The sequence below is a fragment of the Aptenodytes forsteri genome, unplaced genomic scaffold, assembly GCF_000699145.1.
Source record: "Aptenodytes forsteri isolate BGI_AS27 unplaced genomic scaffold, ASM69914v1 Scaffold284, whole genome shotgun sequence".
Taxonomy (NCBI): domain Eukaryota; kingdom Metazoa; phylum Chordata; class Aves; order Sphenisciformes; family Spheniscidae; genus Aptenodytes; species Aptenodytes forsteri.
In genome coordinates this window covers 446,057-468,821 of record NW_008794445.1, presented here as the reverse complement: position 1 = coordinate 468,821, position 22,765 = coordinate 446,057, and the positions used below count along the sequence as shown (strand labels likewise).

General features: G+C 43.2%; 1 protein-coding gene across 1 annotated transcript in view; it reads right to left on the bottom strand.

Moving 5' to 3' along the window:
- Positions 1 to 2,780: 2,780 nt before the first annotated feature.
- The window catches only part of ISX (intestine specific homeobox), a 26,862-nt gene continuing 6,877 nt past the window's right edge, over positions 2,781 to 22,765 (bottom strand). The window contains exons 2-5 of the mRNA XM_019474829.1: positions 20,913 to 21,155; positions 8,417 to 8,568; positions 3,683 to 3,799; positions 2,781 to 3,017 (exon numbers count right to left, since the gene is read on the bottom strand). Of these exons, the coding sequence (XP_019330374.1) occupies positions 2,781 to 3,017; positions 3,683 to 3,799; positions 8,417 to 8,568; positions 20,913 to 21,155 (749 nt within the window). The remainder of the gene's footprint in view (positions 3,018 to 3,682; positions 3,800 to 8,416; positions 8,569 to 20,912; positions 21,156 to 22,765) is intronic.

Genomic DNA, 22,765 nt, shown 5'->3' with positions numbered 1-22,765 from the left:
GCCCAGAGAAGTTGTGGATGCCCCATCTCTGGAAGTGTTCAAGGCCAGGTTGGATGGGGCTTTGAGCAACCTGGTCTAGTGGAAGGTGACCCTGCCCATGGCAAGGGGGTTGGAACTAGATGATATTTAAGCTCCCTTCCAACCCAAACCATTCTATGATTCTAAGATACCATTGCCAGAAACTGCTTCACCCCATGCTAATTTGTTCTGGCTGCACCTCAGAATAAAATTATGAAACTGGTGAAAAACAACGTAATAGTATTAAGTCCCTCCGGGATTTGACGAGCTGCATATGGATAGAGATGCTACATATACCCTGAAACCTAGATTTGCTGTTCAGTGGGAAATTCTGAAACTTTATAAATAAACAAGAAAGCCCAAGAAAAATTGTTCTACATCAAAACAAACCCTGCAAGTATTGAACCTGCTAGCAAAAAAGGAATTCTAAGGCTTTGATTTTTCAAGATGAAGTTGAAGTTTGCTCAGCAGCTCTGCTTCTCACCTCTCTGCTCCAAAACAGGGCTTCTAGAGGACCTCAAAGGCATGAAGCAGAGCTTCCAGACTCTGGGCAGGCATCATGATGTGTAGGAACCCTGGCTGTGGGGTTATCAGACAGACAAGTGGAGTGGACAGAAAGTAAACAATAACCCTGGAAAGCTGCTTGGTTTCTATTAAAAGACTTGTGAAATTCAAACACTCCATATCCTCACCAAGAAAAATTGTCACATTATGATCATCCCAGAACCTCCTCTATGCTACACAAATATTCCCCCAGGATAAGCTGTCCCAATGCAGGTGCTGGCTTGCAGCCCTGGTCTACTTGTGCAAAGAGTGATGATCTCTTAGCTTTAGATGATTACAATACCAGTGTCTATATTCAACCTAATCATTGCACAGGGACAATTCACACCCTGGAAACTGCACTAATGCATGGACTTCACCTAACCTAGAAACTTTAGTGTGATCAGTTTTTCTTCTTTAAAGTGAGCACAGGGTGCTTACTTCAGGTGTGTGTGGCTGCAATGCAGTCACGTAAAGTTGCATGAGGTGAATACCATAGCTAATTCCTGTTGATTTTAATCAGTTAGGTGCTTAAACCCCTTTGTTGGAGCTGAAGTTTAGTCCTGTATCTGACTGGACTTTCCTTCAGGTGACAGATAAGAAGCCAGGGGTGAAGAGGATATAGAGTAAAGAACCAAGCAGGTGTGGGGAAAAAGGTCTTGTGTAAGACCTGTAGGGGGAAGGACACAGTATATCTGACTTCCGCTGAATAGTTGTGGTCTGGAGAAATGAAGCCCATATAGGATAGGATTTATCTTTTTCCCTGCAACAATCAGCTACTCCCTAGCTTACAGGTCTCCCAAACCTGAAGTACACAGACAGCTGGTACCAGCCAGACAAGAAAGCTATTGACTCACTGTGATCCACTATGTAACTAGCAATTAGCAGCTAGAAGAAGGCTGAAGACCTGGCAGCTGCAGTCTGGTCAGAGGGATTTCTTAAGTAAGCAACCTATTCAGAGTTATTAACCTACCTGCACTTCCATGTGCACAGGACAGCATCCCCACCAAGCCTTTGGGTCAGGATTTGCTTTGCTTTTAGATTGTGTCATGAATGGCCACCCTTACAAGTGATATGTCTGGGAGGGAGACCACATTTTAATGGCTTTGCCCAGTAGCTTCCCCTGTCAGTGTGCAATATGTGCTGTGGCTGCAAGACAGAAGATGGTACAACCCTTTAAACAGTGCTTTCCAACAGTGCTTCCCATGAAAGTGGAGACATCAGCGGAAACAGGATTGGACCCTGAATAAGCAGGGGGAAAAAAGTGCCGTATGTCAGAAAGAGATTAATATTATGTAAATAATAAGGCATACAGACATTTTGTAAGTGGGCAGGCCGATCTCATTATTGATCTACAATTAAACCAAACTGTGGGGTCATACCAACCTATTATGTCTAGCAGATTAAACTCAGTTAGGCTGTCTCATTTCATTATTGTTTCTGATGGAGTTTTAGAGCTTTCTTAATTCAGATCAAAAAATGAGAGGCTTCCTCATAAGCATTTTAATTAACCAGCTGAAGAATTCTTTTGCCCCCCGAGACTCATGGTACCAAATCCAGAGCTCAGCACTGCTACCCCGCTCAGACTGTCATATTTAAGCTCAAATTGTGTTTGTGCCCCTTTACTCAAGTCAAAAACACAGACAGCAAATCAAACCCACCCCCCTCCCTCATTGACTACTTGGAAAAAAACCCCATATCTTGAAAGTTTGATTTTTGACCTAAACATGTTCTTTGCCTCCCCAGCGCATGAGGACCAGAATGTATGAGGAAAGCGACCTAAACCTGCAGAGGAAAGCTTTTTTGGCTGGACTTTGGGGCTACACACGCCTCATCGCAGGCATCTTGCCTGCCCCAAGCCATCAGCGCAATAGGGTCATCTAGTGTTGTCTCAGGGCTGAGTAAAACCCCAGTCCTTTTGCAGGGCCGCTGGGTGCACCATTCCCCCAGAGACAGGCTCTCCATTGAGCAGTTGGGTTTCTACAGAGTATGCTGCTCCTCAGGTCGACGGGGAGCTCCTTCCCAGTCCATGGTGGCTCAAGCCCACGTTTGCTAGGCTGTGGCGACTCGTGGTGGCACTTCCGCAGCAAGCTGACCTTGCGTCACAGGCCGCCCATCATCCTGGCAAGCTTGTTCGAGGAGAGGAACCGCACACCCCCAGAATGGTCATGGGCGAGAAAAGCATGCCCCCAAAGTCCCCCACTCCCCCGTATCCTCCTCTATGTGGAGCTGGCGCAGATACTGCTCCTTTCCAAGTTGTGGGGTAGCGGCATGCCGTAAGGGGGGAGGACGTTGAAGAGCCGGTATGGTTTTGGGAAGGGTGGCAGCTCCAAGTGGTGGGGGATGAAGGAGAGCGTGCTGGGCAGCCAGGCAGTTGTCAGATGCCCTTGCAGCAGTGAATAGTATCCCATGGCAGGGATGGTAGCAGCAAGCTTTCTTGGCGTCAAGCTAGGAGCCTTTCAAGAATAAAAATGCAGTCTCAGGTGAATCAATACAGACTTTTAGTTAGATACAATTTAGGATCAACCTTATTTGTTTCCCTGGTGCTCAGTAATTAAGAAAAGTTTAGAAGAATAGACTCCCTACAATCCAGTGAGCAAGGCGAAATACCTTTTGTTTTAGCCATGGAAAAAATCCTGACAAGGAAAGAGCCTAGATAGATAGTGCCAGCCTAGATAATATTAACTGTCCTGGACTTAGCAAGGATGTGGGTCAATGGCAAAAAGCGCTGGTCAGCCTAACAGGGCTGGATGTTGTAAAGGGATACTGTCTATAAAGAAACATGGCTTTGTGGCTGCAAATTTCATATTTCTTCCTGTTCAGGAAATTTCTAATGGTAAAGATATTTTGATCCAAAGTATGATTTATAGGGAAGTGATTTAGAAGTAAAATGGGGAAGGATCATCTTGCAAGAGACACCTCAGGGCATATTTACAAACCAGGTTTCATTTAATGAAGAAATGTGTTATTTGACCACATTTGCTGGGATTTCTCTTCATCATATTGCTGTTTTTGTCTTTTCCAGTCCTCCTTCTCTGGGATAGTCCCATGTGAAGAGGTGACCTGTTGAAGGATAGCTATCTCTCCCTTCGTGGATTCATACATAACCTCTGATACTCACTGTGATATCTGACTTGGGAGCAGGAATGAAATCAACTTCTGTCAGATGCTGAAGGCCACCAAAGTTGCCAAATTTTTCATGCTTCCTCCACTTGGCTCGCTGGTTCTGGAACCAGATCTGGATACAGGCAAGAAAGAAAAGGCACAGAAATGAACAGGAGGTGCAGAAGGAACTGCTAACCTCCAACTACTTTCCCTACTCTCTAAATGAGCATCAGAAAACATTGACCTCCAGGCTCAGCAGAACCAGGGGCTGAACCTAAAGGAAAACATTGGGTTTGACACAGCACCTTTCACACTTTGCATAGCATGTGGGATCTCGGGACTATCATGACGGCCTCTTTTCTCTTGCAGCTCACAGAAAAGCTGGGATCTACCTGTTCAAGGAAAGACAGTGTCACAGGGTGCAGCAGGTCTTCCAGGGCTCTCCTGGAAATGCAGATCCTTTCGTGGTCAAAGCTTTGCAGCAGTCAAGGCACACAGCATTCTGTTTTCTCTAGGGCGTGCTATTTGTTGCATGACAGGGCTCTTTCACCCTGTTCCCAAGTAAACAGACTGGGAAAAGTCCCATCTAGATGTTTTGCTGGTCTGCAATAAAAATGTGTCACCAGTGGAGATGTAGTAACAGGGTTCTTCCTATACTTAGCTGGTAACATTTTGAAATTCACGTAAGGGACCTAAGCAAGGGGATACCACCTTCTAAATCACTCAGCAGCGTGAGTAGGTTATCTGCCATATCTTTTGCACCGGAAAACAGACAACTAATTTTGTCAAGGGAGTTTCTTTCATTTGACCTGTCTGGTTTCTGGTTGAGGCATACAAGTATTTATTGTGCAGCCACAGTAGTGCATCTTGTTGCATTGCTGTGAAAAGTTGAATCCCCCTTTCATTGTCGTTTCTAGCTGGCTTAGGAACTTGCTGTTTGAATGTAAACATTTCTTTCTAGACAAGTGATTCACATGAACACAAGGTGTTAGTGATGAAAACCAGATGCTGCTGGATGTAAATATGTATGCATATTAAACCAAATAATGAGTAGCTCAATTATTTCTGCATCTCTTGCCCAGGAAGTAATGGGAATGTTGGGAGCCCTCTGTTATATTGCTGATAGTTAGCAGTGTCTGAGGTTACTGAAAGGACAGTCCTGTTTATCAGAGTTTGCATGTGTTTGAGAAGTGCTTAGTCTGTATGAACTGCTCCATTCCCTTTCTACCATGCAGGAGTTACATGGTGAAACAGCACCATAAAGATGACTCCTCTTTAACACTGACAAAGTGATTAAAGGCAGAGGGGGGACTGAAGCCAAAATTCAACCTCTGAAGTGCTCCTTCCAAAGTCTGCACATGGGATAAAGTCCTCACTTCAGGGATTTTTTTTTTAAATAAAGGCAAAGCTGTGTTCACGGACCGAACTGCTCTTTTTTCCCCAACCAGCTCTCCAACACCCTTACCCCTAACATGATTTCTCAATGCGCACCCTGAATTTCTTTTAATGGGGTTTAAACCTGTTCCTCCATGCTCTGTCTACCACAGATATCAAGCTACTGATGTTATTTATTCTCTGTACTCTACTGACTTCCATTTTTCCAGTGTTTCTGAGCTATGGCACTGAGACAGAGCACAGTATTCTCATGTGTGTTCATGAAAGTCACACCAGCGCTAAAGCCAGGGACAAGTGCTTCCTTAATCCTGCCTGAGATTTCACAAAAGACTCCTTTGCCATCTCAGTGGTCAGCAGGTTGTCCAATGAAACAAGGACTAAAGCAGAGTGCAGAGGGAGGGTGGTGTGCCCCATGTTGTAAGAATTGCCTCCATTTGTTGCTTTGTAGGATTGTCCCTTTGTTGTTCTCTTGCAGATGCATGACCAATGATCCAGAGCTTGCTGTACTAAAGAATCAGCCTTTTCATTATTTTCCAGTCCCCTAATCTTCTTACCATTTCATAGCACTATCATTAAAGATTTTACTGATTATGTAGTTCAAATTCACGTTTGTGTCAGTAAATGGTTCCTATGAGAGACCACCTTTGAAATGTCCTCATTTGCGATTGGACACCTGTTGCAGACTTAGCTTTTTGTCTACTAGCATATGCCATTTGATCTGCTCTGTTTTCTTAATCCAAGCAGAGTGTAGGACCAAGGCAAGTTCCTTACAGTGACATGCCATCAATGTTATTACCTTTATCAACTGAATACATAGAATCATAGAACCATAGGACCATAGAACCATAGGACCATAGGACCATAGAACCATAGAACCATAGACTGGTTCGGGTTGGAAGGGACCTTTTAAAGATGATCTAGCCCAACACCCCTGCCGTGGGGAGGGACGTCTTTCACTAGATCAGCTTGCTCAAAGCCCTGTCCAACCTGACTTTGAAACTTCCAGAGATGGGACATCCACAACTTCTCTGGGCAACCTGTTCCAGTGTCTTGCCACCCTCATCATAAAGAATTTCTTCCTTATATCCAATCTAAATCTACCCTCTTTCAGTTTAAAACTGTCACCAATAATCTCATCATAAAAAGATGAGTTTGACAACATCTATTTTCCATAAACCAGTGTTGATAAGCATTAAATATATTACCCTTTCTTTAATTCTTCATTAACAGAGACTCATATTGGCTTTATCACTGTTTTGCCAAAAATCAATGTTTGGCTGTCAGGCCAGTCATTATCTGGTTGTCCTGTTTACCCTTTAAATATTGACACAACATTAGACTTCTTCAAGGCCCCTGGAATGTCTTTTGTGCTCCAGGAATGATTAAATATCAATACTGATGACCCAAAGTGCTTCTCAAGCAGCTTTTTAAGAAGTACTGGAGGTAAGTCACCTAGATGTCTGTATTTAAAAATATCTATCTGTAGCAGCTGCTGTTCAACATTGTCCTTATGGAAAGTGTTTCATCATCATCGTGTGATACTACCACCTTACCTGACATATTTCCAAGGATAGAGCAGAAATTATGACTGAACATCTTTGCCATTTCTGCATTATCCTTGACAGTCCCACTGTTTCTATAAAGTAACAGATCAATATAACTGTTCACTTTTTTGTTTGTTTGTTCTTAATGGACTTTTATTGAGTTTCTGATGATCCTTAATTTTTCTGACCAAAGCTTTGGCCTGTATCCTTCTGCTTTGCTTATTCATTTTTTATAATTTCTTGTTTCTAATGTTTACTTATCCAGCATCCTTCATTATGTGTTGCATGTGGGCATGCACACATGCAGGGATATAATTCCATCTATCCACTTAAACTGTTTCACAGCAATCATACCTTTGTTTCTTGATTGGAGGACACAAGCTTTTTCACAGTTATGAAATGTTTCACTTGGTTACCCAATGGTTGCTCACTTTTTTTTTCCCCGGTTAAATTATCTCTCTGAGGTGATTTGACTTACAATGTTTTTAGCTTTGTCAAAACTGTTATTTCAACGTACCAAGAGCATATACGAATTCTCTGCATTCTATCTTGTTGATATGTGACAAATGCAATCAATCAAAATCATAACAACTTGTAACTTGTACCTAAGTTACTGCTAATTTTTAGTTCTGTGGCTGGTTTCCCTTTATCAGCCAAGATGAGGTCAAACACAGAATTTCCTGTGTTGTGTATAACACTGTCTGAATTGGGAATTTGCCATCTGCAATTCATATAGGAGGGGCTTTTTACTTCCTTCGTGTACATCTCAGGTTGATGTTTCCCATGATAAGTCTTTTTTATTTTTCCCCCTACAGATCATAAATATTTTTTTAAACAGAAGATTGTCCTGTTCTTTCATGTGATTTGCCATTCTGTTGGGAACACTGACTAGTAGCCCAGCTTGTGCTTTATACCATTGGAAATGCATTGTGGGTGCACTGATATCGCTAATGGGCATATTACGGCTATGCTGTTCCAATTCTCCCTGTCACCTAACTATGAACGAATATCACCATGGTTAGTTGATAGTCCCAGGCATGTCACAGCCAATAAACTGCTCTGTGTTGAACTTTAATTGTAAGAGTGGGGTATGTGCATAGAAGTACACTGATGACTCTAGCATTATGGCAAGTACAGAAACTGCCTCGTGCAAAAATCATCACAACAGTGCCTGGTAAACAACACCAAATTCCAATACACAGTGGTATGTATATTTTAATGTAGCAGTTTTCATACGCAGTAAACATTTGGGGTCAATTTTGAGCTCAGTCAGCAGGACTACATTACAGCTGGGTGGAACTGGATTAGTTTCCGTGCATTGAAATTACAGCCAGGGCATTTATAGCCTGTGATATCAAAATACAGAACACTAAGAAAGCATTTTCATTTGGGCAGTTATTTTCACTTTCTTTGAGACTCTGTATAAGATGGATATGGATGACAGTTTGTACTGGATGTACATTAGTCTATAAAAGGTTGATAAATGATTAATAAATACTTTCATAAATGGCCTGTCTGTCGCTACAGAGTCCAACAGGTTGCTCATAACCATCTGTAACTCCTGTTTGCTGTGCATTTAGTATGCTTAGAGCTCCTGTTAACCCTTTCATTAATCCCATTTGGTTAGTCCCAGCTGAGTGACAAATACTTTTTTCCCTATTTGTAAAAGAACAGCGATACTGGCCTCCACTGTAAGGTAACAGAGAGGTCACATATTTCATTAGCATTGTCACCCAGGCATAAACTATTAAGAACGTACTCTGAATAAAGAATTGGTGCAGCGAGCATAGCCTTTTGGAGACACAATGTACCTGAACTCTGGCTTCTGGGAGGTTTATCTTTGCTGCCAGTTGGTTGCGAATATGGACATCTGGGTAGTGAGTCACTTGGAAAATCTTCTCCAATTCCTGGAGCTGCTCAGCTGTGAACGTTGTCCGGATTCTCCGTTTCCCTTTCCTCTCAACTGTGCAAACAAGGAAAGGTGTATTGCATTTTATAGCAAAAGGCCACAGGGCCACAAGAAGATTCAGAGATCCAGCAATTTCTGTAAATTGCTATGCAGCTAGGATGGCACCTCCAGCACCTTCTAGAGATCTACTTACCATAGGTGACTGTCTCCTGACCCAGAAGTGAATGTGAATGAACTCCTTTATGATTCAAGGAGTGAGTCAAAAGTGCCCATTTGAAGAGCTAATTCCATTGATCCACTGCATGTCAACAGCTACAAAACCCTATGTATTTTAACCACGCTAGCCCTGCAATGGGTTTGTCAGCAAAGTCCTTTAGTGTTGGACCAATCTTTGACCCCTTTTTGCTCCTGTCTGTCACATACACACATCTGTTGCTAATTTATAAACCTTTATTAACTATTTGTGAAGAAACCCTTAATGTAAATGGAAAGAGAGAGTAGATACTCCATTTTGTCTTGGTGCTGTTCTCATGCCTGTAATGAATCACCATCTTTCTTTCAGCTCATAAATTTTCCATCCCTATCTTTTCCTGTCATACTGGTCTTACTAAGCTTTCCTCAAGCTCTGAGGTATTATTTTATTCCATTGTCACTCTATCAATTTTGCTGAATTTACTCCTCCTGTATGCCAGCAAGATCAAAGAGTACCCAAAATGCGTGAACATTGTGGAGGGAATTCAACCATTCCAGACTGACTGACCGCTGCTCTCTTCCCATGCCATTCCTTCGGCAGTATTTAGGGATAGCCAGCAGTTTCATTGCAGTGTGACAGTGGCATTAAAGATGTTACCTTGCAAAGAAAAGTCATGGTATTCTCCTGACTGCACCGTTGTGGTGTGGGGACTTTCTAAACAAGCTTAACCTTGAGAACTACAAGGCCTTAAAACCCATGGAGCAGCATATGGGGAAATTTGGGTGCTGTGAATTCCTAAGGGCACTCTCAGACTGCTCCATTCCTTCACCTGCTGTGGTGTGACGACACTAAAGACTTCCCTCAGCACTCCTAAACTGTTTTGAAAATGCCCTCTTACACCAGGGTATTTTATTTAGGTCATGAACTCTGTATGCTGCTTGGTGTAAGTTAGATATTGCTCTGAAATGATGCTGAAGGGCTGATGTCTTGCAAAGAGGACAAGAAAAGAGGAGCAAAAGAGGATATCTTAGACCTTAGTGAGGTCTAAGGCAGGTGATCTGCAGAACATGGAGTTTGGCCTCATCCCAAGGCTGGAATCCTCTCTGATGCACAAATGGAGTATCTTCCAGCTCACATTGCTTGAGAAAATGGCCTTTTTGAATAACTGCTTTTGGTCTTCCATGGTCTGATGACAACTACCAATTCATACTATGTAACTAGATGCATACACTTCCTAATGGGAACAGTTAACCAGAGAAGGTTAGCTTAGTCCTTCAAAGAGACTTTGTACTTTTTTTTCCACTTTTGTTCAACCATTAGCATAAACTTTTCCTTTTGGGAGCTAAAGCAGTGAAAAAGGTAACTAAATGCCTTGGCCAATATAAATTGCTCTCTGTGCCAACCAGAAAATGACATTTTTCATTCTGTAATCAAAACTTCATTGTGACTCTGTTGACACAGGAAATAAGGAATAAAAAATTCTGTCCACTGACTTGGTAGGAAGGTGCCCAGGACATGATATCTGGGGACCAGTAAGTGAATATATTCCATTGTGAATATTTCATCTTTTCTAAAACTTTTGGGCACTTTGAAAGGAAACCAGTCATGCAAGAATAATTGAGGAGCATCATTTGTCATAAACACTGTCAATACTCCCATATCTCAGAAACAGCCTAATAAAGCTGATGTCCAACACAGTCAAATCCGTATCATTAGACTTTTCACTGGCCTATCAAAGTACTACTCATTAGACTGCAGCACTGGCTTCAGCCCCAAGGGAAAAATGTTATTTACATTGAATCTTGCTGGCACTACTGGGGCAGAGATCTGAAATGAGAAATATTTTTGTGCATTTATGCTGAAGATAGCAATGGGCACTCTCTCCTAAGAAGCCCTGATTACAAAGTTGCGTCTACTTGAACCTTCCCAAAAGATGGCTGTAAGGGCGATTTATTGCTATGTGGATTAAAAGGGAAATATCAGTGCTGAGAATATGAATCTCAGGACACTACGTCCCCTGTAGATATGATAGAGCTAACAGTTCATAATGGTGTCTCTTGTCTGGAAGATTTTCACTTCACACCTCTCTGTGGGGGCTGGCCTCCATATCTTCCTGGGAGATGCTGCAGACAGGTAAAAGATGATTGAGTACCAAGGTGATATTTTGTCAAGAACATCATGTTCTGTCATACAGTAATGAATCTCTGCTATATTTGTATCATTACAACGAATGGTATTTATATTTCTCTAGCACAGGGCAATTCATATAGCAGATCCTGACAACAAGTGAAGTTTGCCCTGACCTTGTCATGGTCTCAGAGATTTGAGGCCTCCCTGATATGTTCTGTATGCCTCCCTGAACACTGAGCTGAGCTCCTGCCTCTATCCATCGTAGAAGACTGGCTTCACAAACCTGCAAGAAGCTGCAGTCTACCTCAAAGATTTCCTGAGTGGAGCAAGAGATCCAAGCTCAAACTGTGACCGCATCCTTGTTCCTGTGGTCTCAACTGTACATAAACATCTGGGATGCTGACAGGGTTCTTGTCCTGCCAGGTTTTGTATGCCCAGGCAGTCTATGTACCTTCTAGCAATCAGAAAGCCTTCAGGAGAAAAAGAACAAACCTGCCTACCTCCCGGAAGATTTCTGAATTAGCAAAAAAAGCCCCATTTTTTTTTTTTTAAATATATTAGATTAATGAACTAAAATATAATTTCATGACTATGCAAAGCAAGAAAGAAACTGTCTACATTTCAAAATCTAGGATGTCACATCAGATAAAAATAAAAGTATATTTTACTATTCCATCAGAATACAGCAAAAAATGATTTAGCCCAGTATAAACCCTTCTGTCTCATACATTAACTAGACTCTATAGAAATGGGATGACTGAAGTGGACCATGATGGGATTGAAATGAATGCCAAAGACCAGCTGGATCAGATGTCATCACAGTGGGCACCATACAAACAGAAATCATTAGTTCTTGCCTGTAAGCACAGATGATGACAGTCATCACCTCCTCTTCGTAATGTGGAATCAAAGCTAAGGCCAAGACTTTTAGTGCCTGAAGCAGAGAATACTACCTGGGTTAGAAAGGAAAGGTTTACATTATTAGGCCATGCTAGCTGCAGGATTTCTCCATAGAGAGTATGTTCATATACACCAGAGACAAAGACGATATTGTGGATATCTATCCCTGGCTACCAGCTTAAATAGTTGTGGGTGCTGGCAGGACGCTTGGTGCAGACTCGGTTGGATTAGTCAACCCAGATGATAGACTCAAGAAATCAGCTGTTACAAGCCATGCAATACCATCTCTACAGGGCCAAGGTGTGGAACAAACTCAGTAGCCAAGATCATGAGTCTAGAAGGAGCTGCAAACTCTATCCTACAAATAATATATGAGAATGAGAAGATGAAGGCTGTGCACAGCCAGTGTAAGTTTGGGAAGAAACTTTTAGTTGAGCTGGGACATCTTATGGTACCTGAGAGTGGACCCATTGCCTTGAACCACACAGTATTTTAAATTGTGCTGGAGATGGGATGGGGAGTGGATCTGCCAGATAATCTCTTACTGTACTCTGTTCCACTGGCAGCTAAGAAGTGTCCAGGATTAGAGAGCATGGCTTCAGAGAGAACAGGCTTGTGAATTTCTGGTGTCTTATATCAGCTTCTTTGGTACAAAAATGACCCAGATGATCGATAACTTGGTGACAGACAAAAGAAACTCCCTATAAGTTCACTCTTACATCCTCCACTTTTTTCCTTCTTGAAAGGTGAATTGTTTTACAGACAAGACTCTTATGTAAGGGAAGGATCTACATAGTGCTCAGAAGTGTCAATCCTACTGAAACCAGATTTTTCAAAACTGAAACTCATCAGATTAAACAAAATACAATAACATGAGGTCAGCTATGGGCCCATAGAGGCTGAAGGACAGGCTTTGATTTCAACTGGAAATGAAACTAAGTTGCTAACAAAATAGACTCCTGTGAACTAATCAAGGCTTTTGCCAGTAGGAAATCTAGAATAGTGAATTTTTTCTATAAGTAATCAGTCATTCTATTATTTTTTTTTTTTAAAAGTATGAAAAAATACAAAAAATCTAGGACTGTATGTTAACATTTTCCCTTGCAAGATGAAACTTTCTCTGACTGTAGCTTTGATACTTCCCTTTGCCTTGGGACCTTAGCTTAGAGATCCCATAGCAAACAACAGCATTCAGAATTACAGTCTAATAAAGAATGTGGGTGGAAGATATAAGACTAGAAAGTGTTGGAAGTGTAACATTGGCTTTACAAGCGTGGCTCTAGAGTCTCTGGGGAAATAAGACTCTGTCTGAGTTTCCTGAGCTATTTTCTATGTAAAAGCTGGCGATATTCAAGTGTGCTTTTATGCTCTCAAGTCATTTGCAGGTTAGCTAACTGCTGAAACCAAGCCTGAAAATACCAGGCAGTTAAATATGTCAGCATTTGCAGATGCTTAGAGATACAGCTGTCTATACATTACCTTACTGTTGACATTGGAAGGACCAGATTCTCCACACTGATAAAGCAGTATAGCTCCTTTAAATTCAGTAACAGGCTCCATTTGCCCTCTGTAGATCCGGCTTTATTACTAGGTCAGACTTGGTGCAAGTTGAAATATTTGAACTTTGTAGAAATACAGATTCTTCTTGAAGGTGTGCAGTGAAAGGATGAGATCAATGGGTACAAGTTGCAGCAAGGAAAATTCTGATTACATAATAGGAAAAAATATTTTCACCATGAAGGTAGTCTGACGTGGGCCTGGAGAGGCTGAGAAGTCTCCATCCTTGGAGATATTCTAAACTTGACTGGACAAAGGCCTAAGCAACCTGATTTAAGCTGCCCTGCTTAGAGTTGGGGTTGGACAAGATGGTCTCCAGAGGTCCCTCCTAACTTAATTTATTATGTGATCTCTAACCTCCAAATACCCACATGGTCTGAAGCTCCCCCATCATTCCCTTCCTAAAAAGTAAGGGAATTTAAGCTCAAGGATTCTGATTTGCAATTGCTTATTTATACAGTTTTAGCTTAGCATATTACAGCTTATTTCCACTGTCCAGTATAACACAGTTACAAGATAGAGGTATGAGCAGATCAGTACCAAAGACTACTGCTTGTACCTGAGTTTGCTAAGTAAAAGAGATGCAGCTGCAGCAATGCCATACTTGGGCAAATTCATTCTGGATTGTAGTCTGTAGCAGGCAAACAGCCTATGGTACACCTCTCCTGCTGTCTCTCAGCTGCCCTGCATACCTGAACCAGCTAGATAAATGCTACCTCAGGGAGATCTCTGCAATTGCATCTCCTGTTAGCGCTTAGCCCATTAGCAGGCTAAGACTGTATCAAGCCTACTTGGTCTCATTACAAGGGTGCATACACTGGAGGGATAAGGAACTAGAAACCTAAGAGAAGGGCTGGAAGTCAGTGCTGGCACATCTTTGCTTTGGAGTATGTAATTAGGTAGATGAAAACAGGTGGGATCAGTTTATCTTGCTGCAATCCTCTTTGTCGTTTCTGGACAGACACCCTCTCACGGTATGCAATAACCAGATCCAAAGATTTTGCAGCTTCTTTGACAAGAAGAGAGAAAGCAGCCACATATGCAAGCAAGTGGCTTTAGCTACAAATCCTCAGAAATATATTTTTCTCTGTGTAACAAAGTTGACTGTATCATTTTTTTCTCAGAAAGAAACTCAGGAGCATTGAAAAAGTGCCTCATTATATTTAGTTAAGTTCTGTTTTTCCCTTTTAGCCTCTTTAAAAGAAGTTTCTCTCTCTCTTCTTTATAATTCAACCAATTACAGATATGTGGGTCTCCCAGCCAGTTCCTTCCCGTGGCTTTTCTGAACGTTATTCTCTTGTGGTGACATTCTGCTCATGGCAGCCAAGCCCACAGCAAAAACAATTGCAACTCTATCAAAGAATTATTATAGAGCGCTGATGGCATCAGGACAAAACGTGGTTGTCTGTGTAGAGAGGTGTGCCTGTGGCAGTCCCTCTCCTAGTTAAAGAGGTGGCTCACGGCTTTCAAAAGAGCTTGCACTTCAGTATTTAGGTGGGAGTATGGCAGTGTGGCTAATCTTTATTAAAGTGGTTTTCCAGCCTTTGTTAAGAAGGACTGGCATAGCCAGCGAGACTGATCCTAATTGGATAGGTACAATGTGCTCCGGATAGAGCATCCTGCTAGCGGAATGCAGCATTCAGCAACCAGCTGCTGGCCATTCAGGTGTTGCAGAAGTTAAGACAGAGCAGCATGACTCGAACTTTTAAAGGCTTGACTTCCCTCCCTTCAGTCCAAAACTCCTTGACGGAGAGTTGCTTCCACCCTGGCGCAGAGTACAGTGCCTAATCACCTGACAGCAAGGCTGAAATGCAGAGAGGTACAGACTTTGGGCGGTGTGAGCAGGAATGCTAAAAATACCAGGCCAGAAACCTGTTTAAACAAGCTGCATGGCAGCAGCCAGGGGAGTTTCTTAGTCTGCTTGTCAGAGGAGTTGGCATGGAGTAGACAGTGTGTATGAAACTGTTCATGTGGACAGTTCGTTGCAGAGGATGGTGCTCGCCATAACCTGAGCCCCTGGTGAATTTAACTCTTCCCATCTTCCAGCAAAGAGATGACGGTGTTTACAAATGCTGCTGCCCTGAGATGGTGTTGTGTGTAACTCTGGCACAGCCAGTGGTCAGCCAAATATCTGGAGGGAGTATGCAGGCCATGGTTTGAGTGACCCCAACTGACATGGGCGTGTGTTAGTTTCCAACACCTGATATTGGTTCTGGGCCCAGGCTAAGTGACCTGCACTTTCATGAACTCCTTCAGGTCAAAGTGGATTTGGGGAAGATTTATGTGTAGCTTCCCCATTCAGCGGAATCCCAGGCTTGAAACGCACTCTCCCTGAATGTTCAGCCATTACCAAACTTCACCTTAAAGATGGGAGAGCAGTGACCAGCCTAATCCAATAATGGTTTTCACTGAGGAAAACAGGTTCCCCACTGCCGTCCCCACACTCTGGTCAACCAACTTTGTCAGAAACGAGCCATTTGCCCATGCAGAAAGCTGAGCTTATTGCAGGTTGCACAGACAGCCTGTTTTCTACTTTATTCCTGCTTTTTGTGGTTATTTGTACCTGCAAACCTCTAGACATCAATCAGGCATGCTTGTTTACATCCCTGCCTCAGAGTCTGCTCTCCCTCCAAGAAAGCATAATTCCATCATTATTTTAGTGCGTAGTCTCTGCTGTTTCCCATTTCAGCATAAAGCACTTGCTAATACAGTAGGTAAAAGGCCTGCCCTCAATTTTAAAGAACAGTAATTAAAAGCACCAAAACCCAGGGATGTAATGAAAAGTTCTCAGACAATTTAGGAGAAGCAATAAGTACTTGTAAGACTTTTGAAATAAACTTATCAAGATGTGCCATCAACTTCACAAATGGTCACATTACACAGATTTGACTAGCAGGAACAAATTAACCTTTGGGTCCTGTGTAATGTACCCTTTGGATCCAAAATTCCCAGGAAAAAAGGGGCTGCTCGAGGAAAGCACTGAATGCTAACATTTGTTTTAACTAAAAAAAAACCCCAAACCCCCAAAACCATGAAGAAACACCACAAACAGAATTTATGACAGTCTCCCAACTGCTGACAGCTTTGCTTTCTTCAATGCTTACTTGCATCAGTGAGACTTCTATGTGAACATAGTCTGAAGGGTGGGAGTAAAGGATTCAGGTTTCATGCCTTTCATTTAATATCCAGGGTGTGATTATAAACAGTCAGTCTTCAAAGAGCAAGAAAAACAAAGAACCAGCCTTCAACAATGCCTCAGGTAAACTCACCAAAACAAGGTCAATGGTCTGTTGCATTTCCAAATGTATATAGGAATACTGCCCTTCAGAGACACAGGGCTGCAGGGATTATTCACACTGACAAACAAAAGACTAGTAAGACAGCTAATGGCATAAAAATTATATATATATATGCATTTATTTTTTCTTCCTGCTTTTCCTTTTCATTTAGAATTGCTTCTTTTTGTTCTGCAGGACAATGGGATGCTTGTGCCCTTTCTCGCAGTCCCATTGGCATATTCTGGGCAGCCGATATTTATCTGGGATTGTGATTATACAGTGCTTCATTGTCTCTTGGGTGTTTTATAAATGCATTAAGATAAGTCAGCATATTGGGGAAAAGGCTGTTCTGCGAGAGATAAACCATGCTGTTTCACAGGGCTACATAGATTTGACCATATTGTCCATAAATGAACAGTACAAATGAATTTATGGCTTCAGAGAAAACATAAACACTAAGCTAAAGATGCCTGCAACTGGCATCAATACAGAGGGGACATAGCTTATACCGGAAGTTCTCCTGGCCTGAGATCATCTCTATATTTCCTGTTGTCTTTACGATAATTGCCACCAGAATTTGTCAATATGCTTTGGGATCAAAGATGCTATCATAAAATAATAAAACTATTAGATTAATAACAAGATCCTTGAGCTCCCAGTCAGCAACGTGCAGAGGATTTCTGCTATGGAAATATTTGGATGATGACTCACTATGGCAGCCTCCTCTACAGTGAATAATGAAGACATGAGCTGCAGGAAATAACATTGTCCAGTTGTTACCATGGCCTGAAACCCCCAGTTTCTGGTGGAATTAGGAGCCAGCTCTATTTATTGAAGCCTGATCTACCTTGTATTTGAATTATTGCCCAGAGAAGTAATCCCACAAGACAGGTCATCGGACAGTGTCTTAAGATGCTGCTGCTATTTGGCTTCTCCAAGGCACTGACTGCTCCCTCGCTGGAGCAGAGGCCTGGAACCATTACCCATGTGCAATGCTGGGCACACTTATCCACTGCCTTTGGATGTAAATAGTTACAGTGCACACACACACAAATGTATACAATCACACCCAGCATGTGTAAAAGACATTGCAAAATAATTGCCCATGAGGACCTGAACTAGGCTGGAATCTTGTACCTGACAGTCTCCAGCAGGAGCTGCTGTAGGTCAGGCAGGCATGGGGGCATGTAATCCTCTCAGGCTCCAGTGCTCGGCCGTCGTGAACCGGTCAAGTGTCAAGGGCGTCACACAGAGCAGAGAGAAGGAATTAAAAGGAAAGTGGGAGCTCAGGATTTAACTTGGGCTTTTACACGGACATGTTGCTGTGATGCTGACTGACAACCACAAGAGTTTGCCCTGCTTGTTCTTAAGTTTTGAAGACCCTGGCAGTGATGGTGGTTGCACATAGCAAAATTGCAGCAATTAGTTATTTCACAGAGAGCTGGCCCAAGCAGAGTCTGTACCCACAGCTCCATAGTAAGGCCTCTCTCAGAATGGTCTCCTTCTAAAATGGGTTCTATCAGCACTGCTTCCTAAGAACCGGGTTTTCCGAAAAAGTTCTGCTGAGCTTTTCGTGCAGAAGGCCACAGGTGAAAGCACCCAATATTCAGAATGAAGGCTTCCCAATTCAAATGGAAGCTTAGCAAAACTAAATGCCACTGTCAGCATATCTCTAGCATATAAGGGCTTTTCTCTTTTTTTGCTTACAATGCAGCCTCTAAGTTCAAAGTGCAAGAGGCATTGCTTCCTGTAAACGGTTTGTGATAAGGGCATAAATCTATTTAGTTTAAATGACACTGCATTTCTAAACCGCTTAGTTGCAGAAGCCATTTTGTGGGAAAAGCAAATTTTTAGGAACACTACAGTGTTACAGGGTTTCCTGGAAATATGGTCCAAATTCACACTCAGGGTCACAGTTGGGGTGCTCTTGCTATTTCAGACCACATGCCCATGAAGGGCATATTGTCATAGCCTTCTCCTCATCTTTCTCCTCCTATCCAAAAAAGCACCAGACAAACCCCAGCCCTCCCGCCTCCAAGGTGATTGTATAGCACACTTGATTTCTTCTGCTCCCTGACAACTATACAGATGTGTATGCTTAGTCAGAGCCTAGTGCCCTTCCTCACAAATTATGCAGGTGTTTTATATAGACAGAGGCAGACTGTGAGAAAGGGGTGAGGGAATGCCCAGCCAAGGACTTCTGATGTCTTTCACATCAGAAAGCTCTCCCGCTGCAGAGGCTGGTGCCGTTCCCCTGGGTGCTTGTAGGCATCCTCAGTGTGGGTGTGAGGGAGGTCCTGGGGACGCCTCCATGGCACATGCTATGTGCATTTGGCACTGTCTGGGTGCCTTGTTAGAGGACCCGTAACCAGCCTATAGCTACCATGCCAAAAGCACGTCTGAAGCACTGCAGAGTCGATAGGCGTGGAAACAGAATTTCATTTGCTATCAGCTCGAGCTGTAAGGATTACAGACTGCTCCCATGGATGGTGCCAGTCTACCTTTCCTGCAGGTGCTTCTGCCAACCTCATCTGGGAAAGGTGACTCCAGCCACAGCCAGAGGTAGGACAAAAAGAGATGCTAGCTCTTCCCCTCTATCATAAAGTGGAGGAAGGAGGCTGAAGCTTATGATGTTGGAAAGGATTTTAAACACAGGCCTCCAGCTCTCTGCTAAGAATGACACAGTGCGTGAACGGGATCCGAAATATCATTGTTTGTGCACTGCAGGGAAAATACCAGTCCAGTGCTTTAGGATCCTCCCCCCTCCTTCAGCCAGTTTCTATCAAAGGCTCAGCAACTGCAGGAACCAGTAGCCTAGAAAATGGCAGATCATTAAACCTCTGCTTGGTTTCAAAACCCCACTGCCACCAGGGAACAGAGGGATTTGGTTTAAAATGCCTTTCAAATATAAGTTGTCGTTGAAAGGGCCTGCTCAGCTAGGCTCAGTTTTGTGCAGATAGTTACATGCTTCCTCTCCTGTTTTGCTGATGAGGCCGGTACTGACCACTATGCTGGTCAATGAGGCTAAGTGCTGAGTTGGGACACCCACCTCCCTCCTCTGTCACCCTGGGAAAGCCACCTCCCAGCTCCGGTGTTATCTCTGTGGCTGGGGACTCCCTTCCGCATGAAATGTACTCCTTTCTAGCACTCACAGGCAGCTCTGACTACCAGATACATACTGCCCTGGCTCTCCTGCGAGGAGGCAACATGATATTGCCCAGCTGCCATCATCTGCCTGCAGCTTACAGGGCAGAGGTAAGCTAAAATATCTGGTTATCTTACAAGGCTTCTCTCTGCATCAAGACAGATGCCGTCTCGTGCAGGAGGAGGAGGTGACAGCAGCTTGTCACAAGTCTCATGTATACCATGCCAGCAGCAGCAGGAACAAGGCTTTTCTTTCAAATGTATTTCACATAAAGAAATGTTTCCTCTGCTGACTTGCAGAGTATGGGCTGAGGAAGATGTGTGGATCTCAGTGAAGCCAGCTGAGTAATCCTGCATCTGCAGTCACATGAGCCCATTAGGAGTCTTCAATGGACATAACTGAAATTGCTTTTTTTTTTCTTTCAGAAAGGAGTGAATAATAACAAACTATGCAGGAAACACCTTACTGCTGCTACTGAGAACCTGTTTTCTGGGGTGTAGTATGATCGTCTGTATTAACCTTTCCTAGAACTCAAAGAACTTAAAGCAGTTTTTGTCACATGCTACTAATAAATTGCAGTCTGTCTGTTAGGAACTTTTCTTGTTCAGGTACCATGCATCCTGCTTAGCTTAAAGTCTCTGTGCAACACTCCGTGCAACATATTGGCAAAGTATATTTGTATTGTCCTTTGCTTTGGCTAAGCGATAAACTGCTGTTTACCAGTGCTCACAACTAATGAAATTAGCAGACCTACCAACATGGCCAGGCTTGAAAATTGTGCCTGACACATCCTGCATGCCAGACCTATTGCACATCGACAGTTTGCCTGTGCGCATGTTGATGACCTCTTCATCACCTGTGCAGTGGGTCCAAGGTGTACAGAACACATCGAGCTGATTCAGCATGTTCAGCAGCCTTGCTCCCCGCGTTGTGCAATGCCCATTTACCAGGAAACGGGTGTTGCATGACCTGGGGAGCAAGGCTGCTGAACATGGTAGCTCTGTAGATTGCCACCCCAAGTAGGAGGGCAATAAACACCCAAAGCAGTCCCTATCACTAAAATTGGTAGGGTTGGCAGGCCTGACCTAGATCTTCAGCTCAGAGGGTGGGTCTCCATGTTTTTGATGGTGAGACTGTAGATGGTGAGACTGTTTTTGGGTACTCTGGGAGAAAGTTTGGATATAGAGGCACTCACCATGAAGTGAATGGTCCACTGGGAAATCGCATAGCTGATCTTCCTCTTCCTCATGTTTGCTTTTGCCTTCCAGGTGTTCACGTCCTGTGTCCTCACCCAGGAGGGAAGCTGGGTTGACAGTAGGTCTCCTGCAGTGAGCTCCCTGCACTTTCTTTGCCCTGGCCATGGGTGTAGCACACGTGGCAGGGAGAAGCATTTTGGCTGAAGGTAAGTCACATTCTAACTGACTCCTGCTGCTGGAATCTGTGAAGGACACAGCACAAGGCAGCTTTGAATAAAGCAACCATCATTCAGTGCACCTTCCAGTTTGTGTGAAAAAAGAAGCATGGGTGTGGTCTAGATACGTTACCATTCAAACCTGATCATATTTAAAATGGCCTTAATCCTTCTGTGCTGTGCATCAATGCCAGGATGACCCCATGTTGCAGGGGCATGATCCCCAAAACCTAGACTGTTCTCTACTTCCTTCCACCTTAAAACTTTCAATGGTCCTTGTGGGAGATTTTTAAAAAAGGACTGTAGAAGTAAGGAGACACAACCAAATGATCAAGAAAGCTCATCTTCCCTGTCAGTATCCAAATCGATGGCTGCCTTTTCTGAAGAACTCAGAAGTACAGTAGATGTGGAGCTGCTCTGAAAATCTGTCAGCAAGATCACCGTGGAATTTGCTGGATGCCAAATGCTTTTAAAAATCTAGTCCTTTCTTAAATGTCCCTGGAGGTACACCTACCCTGTAGGAAGATGGGTCAGAGAATAGGCTAAAGGTCAGTGTCTTCCCCGATTCAGGTCCATTTGTCCTTTCTTCTACATCTGGGCTGCCTGCCGCTCAGATTTAGGCATTGGATAATTCTAAAGGCAGCCTTTGCCCAGGCTGTCAACATTTCGCATCTGCCTTTGTGGCAGGTGACACTGGTGATATCTAGGAAGGTACTGACAGCCAACTCATCTTCATAAAATCACCTGCAAGCTCTCGTTGACAGGACAAATGTAAGAGAAGTGTGTATTGGCCCATTTTCATGAAGTGCAGCCATAAGGTTAGCTTAGATTTGAGCACGGGTGTTATAAATAATCTCAGTGGGAGCTGAAGGTAACCTCAGCAGTAACCAGTGGTGACACGTGCTAGGACACCTGACCCTGAGTGGTGATGAAATTGGTCTCAGAAGCCACAATCTTTCTTCTGCCATGGTGTTGCCTTATTACTAACACCATAATCTCTGTGTGTAGCAGGGGCACTGCAAAGATTTTTCAGATTAGTTTTCTGCCCTCATGAATGTAGTATGAGTCCTTACTCTTCCTTATAAAGGTAAGTGGACCTTGCAAAGCAATGTACTGAAATATAACATGCTGGGAAGCCTCGTGGTTCAAGGCAGTGGGCTGTCCGTGGCTGTTAGCATCCCAAAAGAGGTATACCGAATACTCCCATTCTCTTACGTGCTCTTTTCTACATTAAAGCATCACCATATGCCCCAATTCTGGGTGCTTTATGTGCTGCCTTTGGTAGATGCAAACAAGGCTCAGGCTTGACTCTTCAGAGACAAGATAACTGGGTCTGTGCTGCTTTAATGGCAAACCTAGAATTTGATGTAGTTTTCCTTCATGCCTGGATTTCTTTGTTCAGAAAGGCAGAGTAAGAGGCAACACATAAGCATAATGAACCCATTGGGGAATTTAGGTTCCATGGTTGGCATGACCCTGAATCGAGTGTGACAGCACAGATTTGTCTGCTATTACCACCAAAGAACATTAAAATCTTAATGCAATAATGGACTACACTCCTGAGTAGTCACTCACATCTAGACTTTTGCAGCACCTGTGGCTGGGGCCCCCCCCCCTTAATAAAAAAGGAGGGGGGG